Source organism: Diadema antillarum, unplaced genomic scaffold, assembly GCF_040938485.1.
Source record: "Diadema antillarum isolate AM-2024a unplaced genomic scaffold, OU_Dant_1.0 seq00000923_RagTag, whole genome shotgun sequence".
Classification (NCBI taxonomy): domain Eukaryota; kingdom Metazoa; phylum Echinodermata; class Echinoidea; order Diadematoida; family Diadematidae; genus Diadema; species Diadema antillarum.
The window spans coordinates 930,323-947,711 of record NW_027271774.1 but is presented as its reverse complement, the minus strand read 5'-3'; the positions used below and the strand labels follow the sequence as shown (position 1 = coordinate 947,711).

The following is a 17,389-nucleotide window of genomic DNA, read 5'->3' as shown; positions in this document are numbered from 1 at the left end:
ATCACAAACAAACTTTAAATTACAGATTGAATAGAGTTTCCCTCTAGAGCATGTTGTTGCAGGAAGATTGTTAATCACTGCCTCTACTAAAAAAAAAAAAGATTGGTTTTGACATAATGACCTTTGAACTTGTCTAGGGTGCAGCCAGCCGGTGCCATGTCCTGGGTGGAGGCAAGCTCAGTGGCCTGGGCGCTGGACGGCGGCTCTGTCAGAGGGAAGGTCTGGTTGAAGTCCAGTGAAGTGTTGAAGGACGTACTCAGACCTAGCTGGGCTGCCCGCTCTCTGCACGCAATCACACATGAACATTTTATTCAACTCTTGAAATAAAACAAAAAACAAAACAGACAGCAAGCAAACAAACAAATAAACAAAGAGAGGCACACTTTGCCTTCATGACATTTCACCTGTGGAATCTTGAGATTTTGGGATTGCTACAGGCCTCTTAGGCAACACCTTCCTAATTTGGAGGTTGTTGGGTCTTGAATTTGCACCCTTTGAGTACCATGATCTTGTCCCAAACATTTAAATAATAAGTAATAAGCATAATGACGATGATGATAATAGAAACAAACACTACAACAACAACAATAATAATAACAATAATAACAATCACAATAACAATAACGATAATAATAATGATAATGATAATAATATTAAATGTCTTTAGTGCTATATCTACAGTTACAAACTACTCAGAGCGCAATAATTTCAAAAGCAAAATGTGCTACTTTTGATCCATGGAGGTTCACTGCGCTCCACCCTCACCTTTTGCCCGTCCGGATCCTGTCCAGAGGAGAGGGGTAGGAGGGGGACCCAAACTGGTCCTTCCGTCTCATGGTCCCTCCAAAGGACTGTGAGCAGCTCTGGGGCCCCGACGGGATCTTTCCCACCTGCAGGACCAGATAGACCAATGAGAACACACTCTCGTCAGAAACAAAATATAGATGCACTCAAACAAAGGCTACAGGCATCAAATTGTTTTGTTTTTATTGTTTTCACATAATTCTACTGTTCAAAGATGAGAATACATTTGAATCAAGGCGAAAAGATTGTACACAATGAAAAATGCACACAGAGCTATTTTTTGTTTTTGTTTGTTTGTTTGAGTTTTGTTTTTTACGTATCCAAATAGTTATACAGATTCTTGTCTGTAAAATCTGTTAAAACAGGTGAAGTTCACTATTGAAATAAGTTGGCCCTGCATAAAGGTACTGACAATCTTGCAAGAGTTTTATAGACTTTTATAGTTCTTCAAATGCATAAATCTCATGCAATTTTGTGAGATTTGCAAGACAAATTTAATGTGCTGTTAAGATAAACTAGAGAAGCTACTTAGGATTTTCACTGCACATGGAAATTGTCTTTTGAAAGAGATCAGTTTAGCAGCTGGCTTTAAAAAAATTGTTGAAGAAATTGTTGCATTGGTTAAAATTCGAGTCAACTTTTTGGTGTAGGTTTATAATGCAGTTCTATCAATAAATTGTGCCTATAATGTGCACTATGTATGGAACCCTGTATTAAATGTTTGTAAATTTTCTCCTATCTCCAAACTCAGAAAAAGCAGACAATGTCAGACCTTTGCTTCAAAAATACTGGCAATCCATCTGCAGTTTGTGATCTTATTTTTCCGTTTTTCATTGACTTCAGCGAGTGTAGGAAGCCTAGCAGGTGTAGCCTGCATTCTCAAGTCTTTCATTCCCTGACCAGGTGCACTTTTGGCTGGGTCAGCTCAATATTATTAAAAAGAGAGTTGATACCGCCAGACTGCACAATATAATGAACAGCATTTTGCATACAGCACCATGAATCTTCGAACGAGCTCTCCCCACCCCCCCCCCCTCTAACTCTTTCTCTATGCCTAAAACCAAGGCAAATTTAATCAATTTCCCAAGGGTGGCATTATTTAAAGATGACGGGTCGAGGGGGAGGGATAAACTGGAAGAAATTGCAATCAGTGTGTGCAGTCTGTATGAAATTGATACAGATTGCATGTTGTTTAGTACACATACGGTGTAGATACAACTGTAGGATCATGGACTTGCAGACACTGCCAAAGGCACATTCAATGACATACAATGTAGTTGAAGACAGCTTAGTATTTAGAAAGATTATTCAGGAGTTACACACACTCGGTTCCTACAGACTGTATACAGTGCACTCCAGTTAAAGTGGTTAAAACAAAAATTTTGTTAATACAACGAAGGCAGTAAAACTTCAGGTCCAAGAATATATCTTTACAGGTGTGTATGTCATTGTGCACATCATGATTTTTTCATGGCTACTACTAAAACACTGATCAATTCAGTGCTTATTTATGTCGATGTACAATGTAGGGCAATTCGTCAATCAGTTGCAAAGTACTCCATTTGTTCTGTTATAATGAAATTTTGATACAATGAAAAACCAGACAAAGGCCATGGCATCACACAGAGAAAACAGAGGAAGGTTTGTTCTTGTCAAGGAACATGTACGGTAATCTGAGTGTGAGTGTGACTGTGTGTGTGTGTGTGTGTGTGTGTGTGTGTGTGTGTGCGTGTGTGTACAGTATGTTTGTGTGTTTGTTTGGTATGCACAAATTTTGAATACCTGGAAATTCCAAAGTAACAATTTGCACATACAGAATTTGCAAACCAATACTTCACTATTAAAAAACAAGGTCTACAAAATCCTGGTAGTATTTGTTTCCTGTCAAAGATTTTCTTTGTAAGCCAAAGAAGAAGAAGGAAAGAAAAAAAGAGGATATGACATTGCTATTTCCTTCCTCCTGATTACCAGCAGGAAACAAAAATCATAAAAGCAACAGTTTCTACTATCGCAAGCAATCCATTTGTAAATTTGTGTACTTGTGGTTGACCAAGTCATACAACTTGTACCTTGACCTAGAACTCTGTCCGCTTTTTTCCTCATAAACCAGCAGGAGCTATTATCTGGCCTTGCCTATAATTTACAGTGTATAAAACAAAATCCACACACTTCATTCAATGCTTTGATGTTGTTTTGTTTGTTTGTTTTTTTAACCAAAATATCTTGCAGTTTTCATAACACATTTTAGGCCAACATCTTTGTTTGCTAAACAACAGAAATTCATCAGTACACAAAGATGACATTTAAAAAAAAATCACAAGCAACAAAATGTATATTTTTATACGGAAACTAAGTTTTGTCCTTCAATATTTCTTGACTTCAAAATGCAACGCATCTGGTGCACATGTTACATATTTCTAACAAATTACTGGTGCATATTAAACAGATTGTTCATGTTAAAGCACCATAAATTTGTACTAAAGTCAAAAGACACAAACAATATGTATGGCATGGAAAAAAAAGACAGTTGGCATGATGTGCGATGCAAGAGAGAAAAAAACAGGAAAACAGAAAAAGAAAGCGAGAGATACAGTAGTTGTAGACAGGACATCTCATCAAATATTTGCTGAGCAAATTATACCAGAGGGACGCTTTCCTAGCAAAGTACATTAATTGCAACTAATTAGCACACGTCTCCGATCCACAGAGTGCCTGATTGACTGGCTGGCTGGCTGGCAAGAGACGGGAAGCAGCGCTCGGAAGTCAGGAAGGAGGGGAGACCATCATTCATTCATCCCGAAAGATGTGGCAGTTTCATTAATAGCGCAAATGGACGCTGCCCGATATTACCAGATGTCGCACGCTCTGCCTCTGCTAAATGCTCCTGGACGGTACACTGCCAGCGCTGTCAAAAATCACACGATCAAAAAAGCGTGTTCGTATTAAAGCGATTGACAGGTGAAGCAACTGGAATCTGCTGGCCTGTTGTAAATGGTGTCACGCCATTCTAATAAACCAGAAACGCATTGTCAGCGTGATATCAACATAAACGAAACGAAAAAGTACACATACATCATGTACAGTGTACACAGTGTTGTACAAGGAAGTGTGTTTGCTTAAATCTATTTGATACTGTATTACGCATACAAATAATTTTTTAGCAATACAATAAACAGGATATTTATGAACACAAAGATTTGATCACATGACATTAATGAATTCTAATGAAGAAAAAAATGACATACACACACACACAAATCATTTCTTCACATGGTACCAAAGACAGAAGTCCTATCAAGATTACATACCCCCCCCCCCCCCCATGTACAGTACTGTAGCACTAGCAGATGCCAATTGTGTGTCCCTCACTGTGTGTGATCATCATCTGTTACCTTTCTCTGCCATAAATTGGAAGCATAAAAAGAATCCTTGACAGACACTCAGGAAAAACGTAATAATGTATGATTGCAGTGCCATTAGCACATGGCAGTTCAGCCTTCATCACATCATGAAGAACTCTGCATTCCTTTCCTGACTACCAGTACCAAGTACATACATAAAATTCACTTTGATGCGCAGCTCTGTTGACTCAGTTACCATGACGACCACCATGCAGGAGGACCTGCTGAAGCCAGTATCCTTCTCAGTACACCTGTCTGTATGAGATGGGCAAGCATAGTGTGCACTAAAAATAAGGATGGTGCACAGTGTTGGCTTTTCACACACACTGTTGTATGGCTTTAGAATTCCATCACTAAAATCACTATGCTTATTGCTCACGTCAAAATTTTCACCTTATTCCATGCAGTGCAGAAGCACTTCACTGAGCAGGTTACAAACCAAATGACAATGTACTCTATAATTTGTATTTTAGATGAATGACTGCATGGCGTATGCATGCAGTAATATAGGCCTTCACTGCATGTTTGTACAATATTGGATGTGTCAATAAAAATAAGATGCAATATTTTAAATGTACAACTAGAGATTGTAATTTGTCATCACTGACAAATTAAGGTGATCCGATTTTTTTTTTTTAATCAATGATTCGAGTCCTGATCGTAATAGGCATGACAATACAAGTTTCATCTGTGTTTAGAGACATTGGCCGTGTGAGGTTTGGATTCTCATTTAGAAAAGGGAGTCATATCTGCCATCTTTGGTACCAATTCTGTATACATTGAATAACGAAGATACAGCAACGAATACATATGACCTTTGACCCACCTTTACACTCCCAAGATGGCATCTGAGGAAAGAGTGATTATTTTGTGAAATGATTCTTGCGACATCGTCTATATTCGTGTGCAAAATATGGCAACGATAGGACAGGTATTCACCAAGATGCAAAATGCAAAGTCTTAGGTACAACATAAAATCTGGGAGAAATTCACCGAAGGGTAAGTGAGAGCTAGTGCTCGATAAAGAAAAGCATGTCGATTTTCACATTAAAAAAAATCCCTCCCATAGAGATAACACGTCATAACGAAAATACAGAAAGAAGTACATATGACCTTTGACCTCACTTTGCACACCCAAGATGGCGTCTGAGCAAAAAGTGGTTATTTTGTGAAATGATCCTTGTTACATGGTCTTTGTGTGTGCAAAATATGGGAAAGATAGGACATGTATTCACCAAGATACAGGATGAAACATTTATGACCTTTGACCCTAATTTACATACCCAAGATGGTGTCTGATCAAGTAGTTGTTATTTTATGAAATAATGTACGTGACATGAACTAAACATGTGCAAAATATGGGATTGATAGCCATTGTTGTTGTTCATCTATTGCACAGAAAGTAGTAGAAAGAAAGAAAAATAAAGAAAAAAATATGTTATTTTATAGAAATTTGAAGGAGAAGCATAAAAAAATCAGAAAAAGATAAAGTTAGGAAGGGAGATTAAGACTAACTAAAGAAAAAGAAGAAAAAAAGTGTTTAAAAAAATGAAAAAAAAATATTGGCAGGGGTGAGCCTCGAACCAGGGACCTTAGGATTACGAGTCGGATGCGCTATGCAATGACCTATTTCATGCTCCATAGGCCCTGTGTATTAAGCAAAATGACGCTGCATCGAAGCCACGTGCCATTTTCTACCAAGTTTTTCGACGTGATGCCGACGTCGTATGAAAAAATGAAGGGCACACTTACGATAGCCCAAAGTCTCAGCTACAACATACTAAAATCTGGGAAAAATTCACCGAAGCAAAAGTGAGCTAGTGCTCGAAAAAGAGAGTCATGTCAATTTTCACTGCCAGAAAAACTGCTCTCCCATAGAGATAACACGTAAACTGGTCAAATTCTACAAGGATACATTCAATCCATTTTTACGAGGCGATGACGTCATCCAATCAAAATGTTGTTTTTACATTAATGAAAGAACATTTCATAAGCTACACAATACTGAAATATGGGAGAAAATTGGCAGTGGATAAGTGAGATATGCTCGAGTAAACTTGTAATTTGATGACGTCATTTTGAAAATTTACTTTTTTTACTTTATTAAGACATTTGATATCTTTTAATCATTTTGTCAGCATTGCCTACCCATGAAATGACATGTACAACTCATCAGCTTTCAATATATGTAAAGAAAATGGGGGGTCACCGTCCATCCTGACGAGTAAAATCGGATTTAAAATTGGCAGTTTTTTGGCATAGTTGCACTGTATATCGCCATTGACGCGCGCGCGGAATTTCAACTTTGACGGCTCCGTATGACGTCATATTGAGTCGGATTGACTTGAAACGTGGTATAAATATTTCTTGACATTTCAGACATGCGATCAAAGTGAAAAAACTGGAAATTTCTATTGCATATGAGCTGTGCGTGCGTATATGCGCGCGCGCGTACGCGTCCGTCCGATTTTTTCAATTTTTCAAAAAATGCTCCAAATGGTCTGAAACGTGTGCAAAAAAATTTTGAGCTCGATTGGAGCATACAAATATTTCAACGCGCGCGTACGCGCACGTTTTAAGAGAAAATATGAATTTTGAGAACATGAGTAGAATGCGCATAACTTTAAATATATGTGACGTAAATTTCATTGAAAAATTCTATTTCATTAATGAGATATGATTGAGAATGTGTTTTCATATAATGACGTCATAGTGACGTCACGGTCGACTGATCACAATGATACATTAGATTTGCCGTCTTTGGGACATGATGCATACATGATATAATTTTGAAATTGACAGGCAGCGGACTTTCTGAGCTAACCTCTGCACAACTTTTGAGGAGAAATAAAGAAGAAGAAAAAGAAGAACAAAGAATCAGTACAGATACAGAAGGTGATCCGAGAGGATACTCGGATCACCTAATTACTTCATATTTTGCACATTACATGAGAAGTGAACATACACTTGTATACATGATGGAAGAATTATATTAAAGACTCCAAGATCAAAGGACTAAAACTGTGCATCAGTAAATATGTACTATATAATGAACAATGTATACGATTGTCCCTTAAGACGTTTTCCCTCTCATATTCGTGTGTAGAATTATATTTCATTCCAACTAAATTACATAAGTATAAACAAAAGAAAAAAAATGACACCACCTTTTAAAATAATCCTAAGCTAGTGTTCATGCAATGCAAGAAAAAGCAAAAAACAAAAAACAAAAAGCAAAAAAAAAAAGAAAAAAACACTTACAACATACATGTACAATGCATTTAAAATGATACACAGTACCTTGGGCGAATGATTTTTATAGCATTTAGCCGTGAGCATGTCATATATCTCAAAATGATTTATGTTATAAGAGGTAAAAAGAATGCTACAGCAACACCAGTGCCTAGTTCACCATGGAGTGAGCGTTAGGAAATGCATCCAGAAAGGAGAAGGGGGGGGGGGGGGATGACATGGCAGTGCTTTCTTTCATTACAGCTCCTTTGGCAACCCTTATTGAAAAATGCATCTGCTCCATATTCTCAGTAGGTTGCCTTGCATTTGCAATGATTTCTTCTTACAGTTGTAGATTGTCAGAACTACAAATTGGCAGAATGATTTGTATAGGGAATGCTCAAATTACAAAGGGGGGAGGGCATGGCCTGCGATTTTTTGAAATGAAACTCCACAAATGGAAGCTGCATGGTACTTACAACCGTGTAAGAATCTGATTGCTCAACCTCTCTGCATCATATTACATTCCCAAGAGATAATACCTTTTGTATTTTTGTTTTATTCATCACTTCATTGCAAATGTCAAACATCGAGCAAATATAAAAAATACTGAACTGTGCATTGTGCAATGGGATTTAGTGTTTTTACAATTGTACAAGTACTTAACTCTATCAAATATAATGGCAGTACATTCCAAGTTTATGAATATTCACAAACTAGCCCACCATATTCTCTCTTTTGTTGTTTAAATTATTTGATATTGTCTGTACGCTTGTATGTATTTCATGATATACATATGTATTCATTATATTTTGTATTACTTTCTATATTTGATGTACATGTACATGTATTCTATCACTCATAGGCCTTTTTAGGCCACCCGTACTTGTGACGGTTGTGATTTTTAAATAAAGAATAAACTAAACTATACAGTGTATAGTTTAGTTTACATACAAATATACGTATGTTTTGTCCCGTGATCTACATTCACATTGTACATAGTTGTATATGTAAATATTGGAAACTAAAAGTAAATTGATTATATATCAATAGTCTGAAAGGCAAGTTATGATACAGTGTATCGAGCGAGCTGAGCAATATTTGTTGGTCTGAATCGGGGCGGTGGATGAAAAAGGTAGTTTATTCCGACATCATTTCATACTGCCTACAATGTACACTCTCAATATCTCCTCCAGATCTGAAAGTGATTTATCGGAGGTGTCGCAATATTGAGAGGATGCAAACAAGAGCCTGCCTTGGGCGACACTTCCAACACTGGAGAGACCAGAGAAAATTTATTGTAGGGGACTGTTCGGTGTGCTACATATTAAAGCCTCACCGACTTTTGGGGGATATAAACCCTATGCCATATTTTTTCAGGATATACAATGTACTGCTTCTTTTGGGAATGCCAACACATGTACATTGTAGCTGGCAAGGAACTGTTAAACAGTCGTAAAACTGCACCATCAGCATCTGGTGAGTGGCTTATTTCCTGCCTCATGCGTGCATTCATTATATAGCATTTCTCTCAGTCTGTTTGGGATTGAAATGTTAACCCGTTGAATACACGTACGAGTCCCAAGTATACTCAGACAAGTGTCTACGGCAATGTATGCGTGTTGTAGCAAAATCAAGGGATAGTACAATGTATAATTGTAGTATTGGTTGAGGTGAGGATTCAACTTGTAACTTTTTGCAAGATACTACTTGTAGAAACCACTGTATAGAGCAAACAATTCTAAGAGGAATTCACAGTTTATTTAATGAAAATTGATTTTGAAATGGCTGAGATATCCAAAAACAAAGTAAAACAAAGCAATCTTAATAAAAGGTGGGTTCCACCTTTTTATTAGGCTCACTCTGTTTTTGCATATTGTATATACATATCTCAGCTATTTCAAAACCAATTTTCATTGAATAAACTTTGAATTCCTCTTAAAATTACGCTTGTTCATATTTCATGAAAGGTTTCTCATTACCTCAAAAAATCCTCATATAATAAAAAAACAATGGGAACCTCCAGCTCCATCTCAAACAAAACTTGATACCATCCCTTTACATATAAATCAGGACTGCCAACTCCACAGACCAAAATGACATACATGTACATGTACATTGTACAGTTTAAAGTGATGTGTGGTGGAGAGAATGCTATACAGTACTTTGGAGGCAATAATCCTATTATGGATAGAATAACTGTGAGGAATGAACATTCCATATTTCTTATCATAGTTCCATTCATTCTAAATCTTACTTCCAGATACACTGTACATTCACGTAGATATCAATATTTGCTTGCTCTGAACAGGGGTCGCACTTAACTTTTTTTTAAAGTAGCCAAACGGACTACTTAGAATCAATTTTGACACTGAAGCAATATTTTGGCTAGCCAGACGGACTAGTAACTTCAGAATTTTATGATTTTTAGCTAGTCCGACATGATTTTTGGGTGGCCAATGGCCAGCGGACCATCGCCAATTTCGAACCCTGCTTAATGAAAAAAAAAAAAACATCAAGAAACACAGTAATTTGCAGCTCTGCACGTTGGCAATTCTTCCTTCCACTCCTAGTAACCCTCCACAAAATATGGCACTTCCGGGAAATATCAGAATTTTAATAGTACACAATGTATTAAATGACTGCAGTTTTGCTTACACTTGCAGATCTCATACTCTAAAAGGGGAAACTTTTGCTGTATTGAATTTTTTTTTTTTTTGAAAATTATGCCTAAAGATACCAGAAACCAGTGCAAAAATAAAAGCACACAAACACTTTTGCTTGCTAACTATAAAGCAATTCAGTAGTTCATGTCTTAATTCCAAGGAATTAAAGACACACAAACCTCATCTTACACAAGCGCAAAATTTACTCACATAAAAATATCCCCTTCCACAGTAGATCATCAAAACAAAACATGCTCTACTTGTGCGCAAGTATCTGTGTGTGTGTGTGCACATCAAAATGTCAAATTTTCCTACGATGGCAAAGACTAAATCCTTGTAAATCTTTTTCTTTTAACAAGTTTGAAATCAATTACTGTCCCTGGGCTCCAATGCTATTTAAAAGCTGACACCATGATGAATTTATGAATGTTGTTCCCTTGATGAAAATATAGATTATAGATATCAAAATGAACAAAATATGCAGCTGCCTTTTTTACCCCTCAACTTCCAAGTTTGCAAAAAAAGATTGATTACTCTCTAACAGAGATGAGCAAACATCCACCTGCTCTGTTGTCATGGTAACCAGAGCATCAAGGATAACTTCTCTCTCTCTTACTCTGACTCTCTCAGGGCCTTATAGGTAAAATGACTGCTGCTCTGCCAGATTTCAATGCGATGGTTTGGTACAGTAGTTACATGTACTGTTGTAAGGGCGAAAACGGAGCATAATCAATTTTTCTGAGTACACGTACATCAAAGTCAAAGCAAATTTCACACTATTCTACTGATAATCATAAAGTCTGGCAACACCTGAATCCCCTTTACACCTCAAGTCACTATGTGGCCAATATACACAAATTTAAGCGCGTTTATGATGGAGTTTTGTCTGATTCTGGGAGTGTCTTTGTAAAATCTGAACAGACTTTTAAAACATGACTGAGGTGGTGGAGCTCAGCTCAAAACCTTGTACTGTACATGTGTAATGTATTCACATCCACCATGACAGTGCATTCATACATGTGTAAATTCTGGATGACAGGCCATGGTGATTGTGACACAACTCTTGCTTGAGATGTCATTTGCAGTTGACGGTCAGCATCTAGAGAAACAAGATAAACAGGGTCTGAACATGCTGTACAGTCATGTGACTCATTTAAACATGTTTCTAATTGCATTTCAGAATCATCACTATGATAAAAACACATGTTCTCTTGCAAGTCTGAAACCCCTTCAAATGAGATTGCTTTGCAAATGAAGTGCTGGTAAATTATGCAAGTGCATAATGACATCCCCTGCATTACACACTTGGCATGACAAGAAGAGATTGGCACAAATTGGATAGCAGCTACAGCACCTGAGCTTCTGTGCATACATGTACAATGTACCTTTGATATAACCGTGTATGCACTCAGTGAGTTCCTTTCTCAATCAGTCTCAGAAATATGTCCCCCCCCCCTTGCAATGCATGTACAGCTACAATATTGTATATGTACTGTAAAGCAAGAAATGTTCGCAAATTGGAGCCAATGGCCTTTTTTTTGCGGCATGAAATTTTTGCGAACTGCCACTGGCATCCAATGCATCTACAGCTGTATAGTATAGACAAGAACTTTCTCAGCATTTTAATTTCATGAATCATGGCTCTCACAAAATTCACGAAATTAAAATGCACGCAATTTTTTTTTTTAGTTCTACAGTAAAATATTGATGTGTACAAATACTGTACACATTCTCCCTCGGCAGAAATATTGAATCTATTCATGAGTGAGTGTGTGCATGTCTGTTTGAACATTCCTACCATAAAAGGGACAATTTGACTTTATCCACTTTTAGTACACAAGTGCATATGTACGATGTACATTACATGAAAATGAAATAGACTGGTACATTTTGTCTACAAACTGTATGTAACTGTTTAAAATTAATTTTTGTATAATATTAGTATAGTTTGATCTCTTTTCCTTCCTTTCTATTGTGCTATTACATGTGGATGTACATTGTATTCCCCTTTCTTCCCTTTCTTTTTCATCTTCTTCCTTCCTTCTCCCCTTCCAACCTCCTTTCTCTTTCTGCTCACGTTCTGGATGACAACGAAGTTGCATTTGATATGATTCATAATTTGCAGGTTCGGCCTTCAACTTTATTGGAACACGACTACAAACTAATAGTACTCCGCCAAACCCTGTGCTTACAGTATCCCTTACCACCAACCTCCTTCTACAGTACGGTACAGTATAAGATGCTCTTCAGAAACTGCTCATCACTGAACCTCAAGAATTTGATCCTACCTGAATCACCCATCCCTTCCATGACAAAGAAGAATGCATAGAATTATGAATCATGCAGCTTCATTTGTTACACCACTCAGGGATACCAGGGATACTCATAAGCAGGAAAACCACACAAAGTGTACGTTCATTCCGCCCACTCATTACGCTGTTTCCCCGTAACTCCCCTTTGACGCACCAGAATTTAACCCAACAGACGATAGACGAGATGATGAAATCTGTTGAGAAACTCCCTCATACAATGTAGACTTTTAATATGACATCTACATGTATGAGACATGAGGTACAAATGTACAAATGTATGTACTGTACCCTGTATCAATGCATAAACTAGAAGCGCAGTATAAAAAGGGTTGATGCATAACAAGAGAATATGTGACATAGCGTACTTGTACACTGTAGCAATTGACGCAATTGCCTACTGTACCCCTCAAATTTCCTGCAGCAGCTAAGGCTCAATAGCTAATGGTCATAATCAGGTTGTAGTGTTCATTAGCAGCGTGGCAACCCATTCTGCACTGTAAAAGCTTAATATTTTCATGTGTATGTGCAATTGTACACTATAATGTAAAGTTTCTTCATAAGAATCTCAACACTGGCTTTATGTTCCTTGTACTTTTAGGTCTGGATTCTTTGTTCTAGAGGATAACACTTTGCTGCTCATTAGAACTTCATTTACACACTGGTAATTGAAACATCACTTTGTACATTGTACAGTATTGTTTTCATACACTGTAAATCATGCTCCCACGCTTGACACAGTCATGTGTATGAAATGAGATGGGTAGTTGGAAAGTTTAATATGAAATGTTCCAACATTTCTTCATAACAAACTCTGACAAGCAATGAATCATACATTCTACAGGGTGAGAGCAAAAGAAGGAAATACTTTAAAATTTTCTCGATGCAGATTTTGAAATGTTTACAAAAATGTCAAGAGTGATTCCAAAGATAAAGGACGTAAATTACACTCTGCTGCTTTAACATTTGTTTGATTGTTCATTTCTGTGCCTGGCATGAAACAAACATCACTTCTTGCGCTGATTCATTTTGTTGTTGTTAATGCTCTGCCGAGAAGCGATGGGGCGATTTGACGATCAACGGCCCGAGTCACGTCATACCCACAAGACATTAATCACAGTTACGGGCATGACAAGAATTTCAAGGAATTCCAAAATGAATACTCTAAAATCCATCCTCTCACACTCCCTTGTGGCAATCTGGCACAGATTGCCTTTTACAAGTAATCTCAGGCTGCCTTTAATGCCTGATGACTAATGGAATGACTGCCCAGTAGATTACCATCTACCCAAGACAACAAGGACAATGCATAGTCATTGGAGCATCATCATGGCGTGCCTCTGTACCCCCAAGAGAACTTTGCACACAAGTGTGTGTACTACAGTTGCATGTGTGTGTGTGTGTGTGTGTGTATGTGTCTATCATTTAATATTTTGATAAAACTGATTCCATTCCTCAAAAGATCCATGCATCGCATACACTGTTTCATCAGCCCCTTTAAGTTTTTAATACATTGAAATTTTCAATTACAAATTGTACCTGTTTGTCCATCACATTTCATAAAATGCAATTATTCAAAAGGTACGCTGAATGAAATCAAACATGTAAATATTTCTGAACAGAAAATTTCATATTTTTATTCTTTAATACCTGTAATGACTTCATTCTTCAGAAAAACCCTTACAAGTACATGTACATTGTATCATGAGCTACACAGTGTATAGATCTCGATGTTTGTTTATAATTTGTTTGTAAAAAAAAGAATGAAATTTTCATTTGCCTGTTTCCATACATGTACGTGTGTACAGTGTACACATGTCAAGTGAATGCTATCAATTGTGCACACTGAAGGAATAGACTCCAAAAACAAAATCTACTGTACACTGTTGACTCCAAACATCTGTAAAAATTTAATCCACTCACAGAATATCACGGTATGGTTTTTCTTTTTTCTTTTTCCTTGGAGGATTCTCCATTTCCTGCGGCCTTGTTTTTGTCTATCATCAGGCTTTCAAACATCCTTCACCATTTGTTTCCTGGGTTTAATCTCTCTATCAATCTCACACTCAACATGTATTCTATTTTCTTGCTTGCATCCTGTCCTCCTATTTCATTTTCCTTGAGCAGTCTTCCTCCCATTACAAAGCCATCCTTTTCTGAAGGTTCTTTTCTGATTCCTGTCACCTGCGCCTGTGGATTGCATAATTTCCCCCCCCCCCCCCTTCCCTACATGTATCCTTTCTTTTTTCTTTTTCTTCTTTTTTTATTCTCCAAGACAATTCTCTTTCATACATTGGTGCATACTCAGTACAAATTTGACAAAATCCAAAATGATCACTTTATATTCCAAATGTGACATGGACATAATTTCAATTTTAAAGGGATTGTATGGTTTTGGTTGAGACCAAATTTCAAGTTTTTAACATTTTTTTGTGAGATAATGAGAAACCTCTTATGAAATATGAAAGAGCATGTAATTCCATGAGGAATTCAATGTTTATTTGATGAAAATTGGTTTTGAAATGGCCGAGTTATCCAAAACAGAGCAATTCTAATAAAGTATGTGACCCACCTTTAATTACGATCACTTTGTTTTACCTCGTTTTTGGATGTTTCAGTCATTCCAAACCTGATTTTCATCAAATAAACTTCGAATTCCTCTAAAAATGGTATGCTCTGTACTATTTTGTAAGTGTTTTCTTGGTATCTCGCAAAAAGTTAAAAGCCCAATTCTCATCTCCACCAATACTGTACCATCCCTTTAACACCATCATATTCAAATGATCACACATGAAATGAGTAAAAGATCTGGATTATCACAAGTCAAGGAGAACAAAATACATAAAATCTAATACTTGATGAGATGGAGTGTTCATGTAGCTGACTGGAATGGAAATGTCTATCAGTTACACGTACAATGTACATGTTTTACAGCAAAATTCTATCTGTGGAGAACTGAAGAAAGGCAATACCATAACTACAGTCTTTTTTTTCTCTCTCTCCCTCCCCCCCCCCATTTCTCCCCCTCTCTCTCTAATATCTTCCCTTCAACTCCCATCTCTCCCTCTCTCATATCTTTCCTAGAATTATCATCTCTCCCTCTCTCATATCTTTCCTAGAATTATCATCTCTCCCTCTCTAATATCTTCCTTAGAACTCTCATCTCTCCCTCTCTATATCTTCCCTAGAATTCTTATCTCTCCCTCTCTAATATATTCCTAAATAGAACTCTCATCTCTCCCTCTCTCACATCTTGCCTAAAACTCTCATCTCTCCATCTATCTCACATCTCTCCCTCTCTCATATCTGCCTTAGAACTCTCATCTCTCCCTCTCTATATCTTCCCTAGAATTCTCATCTCTCCCTCTCTAATATATTCCTAAATAGAACTCTCATCTCTCCCTCTCTCACATCTTGCCTAAAACTCTCATCTCTCCATCTATCTCACATCTCTCCCTCTCTCATACATTGATCTGCCTTAGAACTCTCATCTCTCCATCTCTCTCATCTCCCCCTCTCACATCTCTCCCTCTCTTATATCTTTCCCTTTCTACCACATCTCTCTCTATCTCATCTCTTTCCCTCCCTCATATTCCCCCTCTCTCATCTTTTTCTTCTCTCACATCCCTCACTATCTCACCTCTATCTCATATATTTCCTTCTGTTACTGTACATCTCTCAATCACTTATCCCATCTATCTCTCTGTCTGTATGTCTGTCTGTCTCTTTCCCTCTTTCTCTTCTTTCTCTCCCTTTATATAATGGCAAAGTTTCAACATCTGTTCTCTGGAATCAACATCACCCTGATTACAAAGTCTTGAGTTTAATCAGCTAATACATGTACATTGTACTTATCTGATTCTCAAGTTACAATATCATGCCTTCTTAGCACACTCTCAGATTCCAACATGATGAGTTAATTACTTTACAAGCTGTCATGTGTTATATATTCAGTCGCATAAGCAATATGCTGGTGTACAATGTCAATATTAGTATTCTAAGATTGTGATCCTCAGGAGCTTAATATGAGATGCAAGTGTACAAATAAAAGATGAGATTACTCTTTAAACTCTTATTTTTTTCAAGACTCTGTTACATCAAGCCCAGAGAGCAGGAAATGGCAAGCCATAGCCATTTTATGAACCCATGTACATTCATTACACTTTCATTTTAACATCAGAATTCTTCTGGTACACATAAGTGATCAGATTGACAAATGTATTGCTATTCAAGTGATACATTGTATGTTCACTGATGTGATAATATAAATTGCTCTCATACCTCGATGGTATACAAAATACATGTGAACAAAATAAAGGTTTTTTTTTTTGTTGTGAGACTGAAATTGTGTGTGTGAGAGAGAGGGAAAGAGATTTAATAGATCAAAAACACACGCTATATTTCTACAACAACTTGCGAGCAAAACAGATGTACACCTGTACATGTACTTGTACAGCAATGCATTTTAGTAAAAATATCAATAAGTCGCACGGACTTTGACTAGTCTGCTAAACTTTGGCAATAGACTAGCAGGCAGATATTCAGTTTCTTCAAGGGAGCAGACAGACTCTCCGTAACAAGTGGTATCACATCAGAATAAATATCAAACTCACCGGGTACGACAAAATATTCCGGTTGATGAGGTGGTGCATATTTGCTGGAGAGTTGGCCCTGTTTGGGAGGGAGCTCTGACGAGGGACGGTGGACTTTGCAGCCCGCATCCGCGACGGAGACGGGGTCCTCGGCGCGCCACCTGTTCCTTCCTTCGTTGCCGCGGCGAGAGCTTCCCCCGCTGTTCTGGTAGCCATGGCAGCGGCAGATCTGTCAGGACAAGTGTTGAATATTTGACGGAAGAAATAAATCACTGACCTCCATGACGGTTGGAGGTACGAATTTGTTGTTTGTAGGCAACAAAACACAACTGGGAAACAAAACAAAGTACACTGTACATAATTTAAACCCCTTGATGTCTGAAATG

The 17,389-nt window shown here is 37.4% G+C and overlaps 1 protein-coding gene across 1 annotated transcript in view; it reads right to left on the bottom strand.

Annotated features, from left to right (window-relative positions):
- LOC139741362 (PAS domain-containing serine/threonine-protein kinase-like) overlaps nt 1–17,389 on the bottom strand; it is a 42,392-nt gene that overhangs the window by 21,532 nt on the left and 3,471 nt on the right. The window contains exons 2-4 of the mRNA XM_071651944.1: nt 17,025–17,232; nt 766–890; nt 122–282 (exon numbers count right to left, since the gene is read on the bottom strand). Of these exons, the coding sequence (XP_071508045.1) occupies nt 122–282; nt 766–890; nt 17,025–17,232 (494 nt within the window). The remainder of the gene's footprint in view (nt 1–121; nt 283–765; nt 891–17,024; nt 17,233–17,389) is intronic.